General features: G+C 34.1%; 1 protein-coding gene across 1 annotated transcript; it reads right to left on the bottom strand.

Moving 5' to 3' along the window:
* Positions 1 to 608: 608 nt before the first annotated feature.
* LOTGIDRAFT_148678 (hypothetical protein) lies at positions 609 to 926 on the bottom strand (the record flags this gene model as incomplete). Its single annotated transcript, XM_009047565.1, has 1 exon — positions 609 to 926. A coding segment is annotated over one exon (318 nt), but the record flags the coding sequence as incomplete, so codon positions are not given.
* Positions 927 to 1,292: the final 366 nt, after the last annotated feature.

Raw genomic sequence — 1,292 nt, 5'->3', positions numbered from 1 at the left:
AATTTGGAAGTAGATAATACAAGTTATGACCTTTAACATTTGTAATCAACATGGATAAATAATAAATTATTGTTTTTTTTTTAAATTTAATATGAACAATGTATATGTATTAATCAAAAGTTACAATATTATACAATTTTAGAGCAATATGGAAATATTAAAACAGAACCTGAAATGTATCGGCTTCTGCTAATTGGCTCTTGGAGATTGACACATTGGAAAATGCATCCCAGAATGCTTCTGTTTAAATATGAAATTGAATGTTATGGATCCCACAAGTTAAATTTTAAACTCATTGTGCCTTACCTTATCATTTCTGGCAACCTGAGATAGTATCTGAGTAAACTGGGGTAGTTTACTTAATTCTACCAGATTCAACCAAGTCATATCAGTAATCCATTTCTTAGGTTTAGGCTCTACAGCATTGAGATCTAATGCAGCACCTCCTACAAACACAATAATAAATAAAGTTGAGAAGGCATCATATTTCAATAATATTCAAGGAAAATTCATTTCTTCTGAGTTCTCAAAGGTGTCTTTTGACATTTATTATGAAACCTTTTTATTTGTGACTTGGGCCATGGATTTTATGGAATCCAAAAGCACATTTACTTACCCTTGATAAAGACTTGGAATTCTTCAGGTCTAACTCGTCCTGCAGCCATTTCAATCTTCAGAGTCATCAAGATGGTGAACAAGAACTTGTCATTCTCATACAGACCTCGAGCTGTGTATCTAAACACCGACAGATTCAGATACTCAATGATATTATTGATACGTTTCCCAGTAATAGGGGATTTCTGAGATTTAGCCATTGATAGATCAAAGAGTTCCAAGAACTGTTTCAATGAAGTCTGGTACATCACATTTACCATAGACATCTCAACTATCAAGAAGTACAGGATACTGCCTCTAGTAGCAACTGGAAGTAAAGGAATACATATCTAGCTATAGTTTGATTTTCATCTTCATGATTAATTGCATCTGTTAAGTGAGTAGGCCTAAACATATCTTTGCTCAACAGGCCATTTGACACCATATGACCTCCAAACGTTTACAGCACACCCATTAATTTCTAATCGAGAGCCAATCAGATTGGCATCAACTGGCATCAACAAATACAAATATTGCTTAATGCTGCAATCTGCCTCAAGGTAATAACAATTCTGATGCCCGAGGCCAGTGCTTCCGAAAGTTGGTTAAGTAATAAAAATAAAGTCTTTGAATGGCATTTAGCAATTGTGAGTACGATATATAGACACAGCTTTATGGAACAACAATCACTGGTAAAG

The sequence above is a fragment of the Lottia gigantea genome, assembly GCF_000327385.1.
Source record: "Lottia gigantea unplaced genomic scaffold LOTGIsca_11356, whole genome shotgun sequence".
Lineage (NCBI taxonomy): Eukaryota > Metazoa > Mollusca > Gastropoda > Lottiidae > Lottia > Lottia gigantea.
This window is presented reverse-complemented; position numbering and strand designations above follow the sequence as displayed.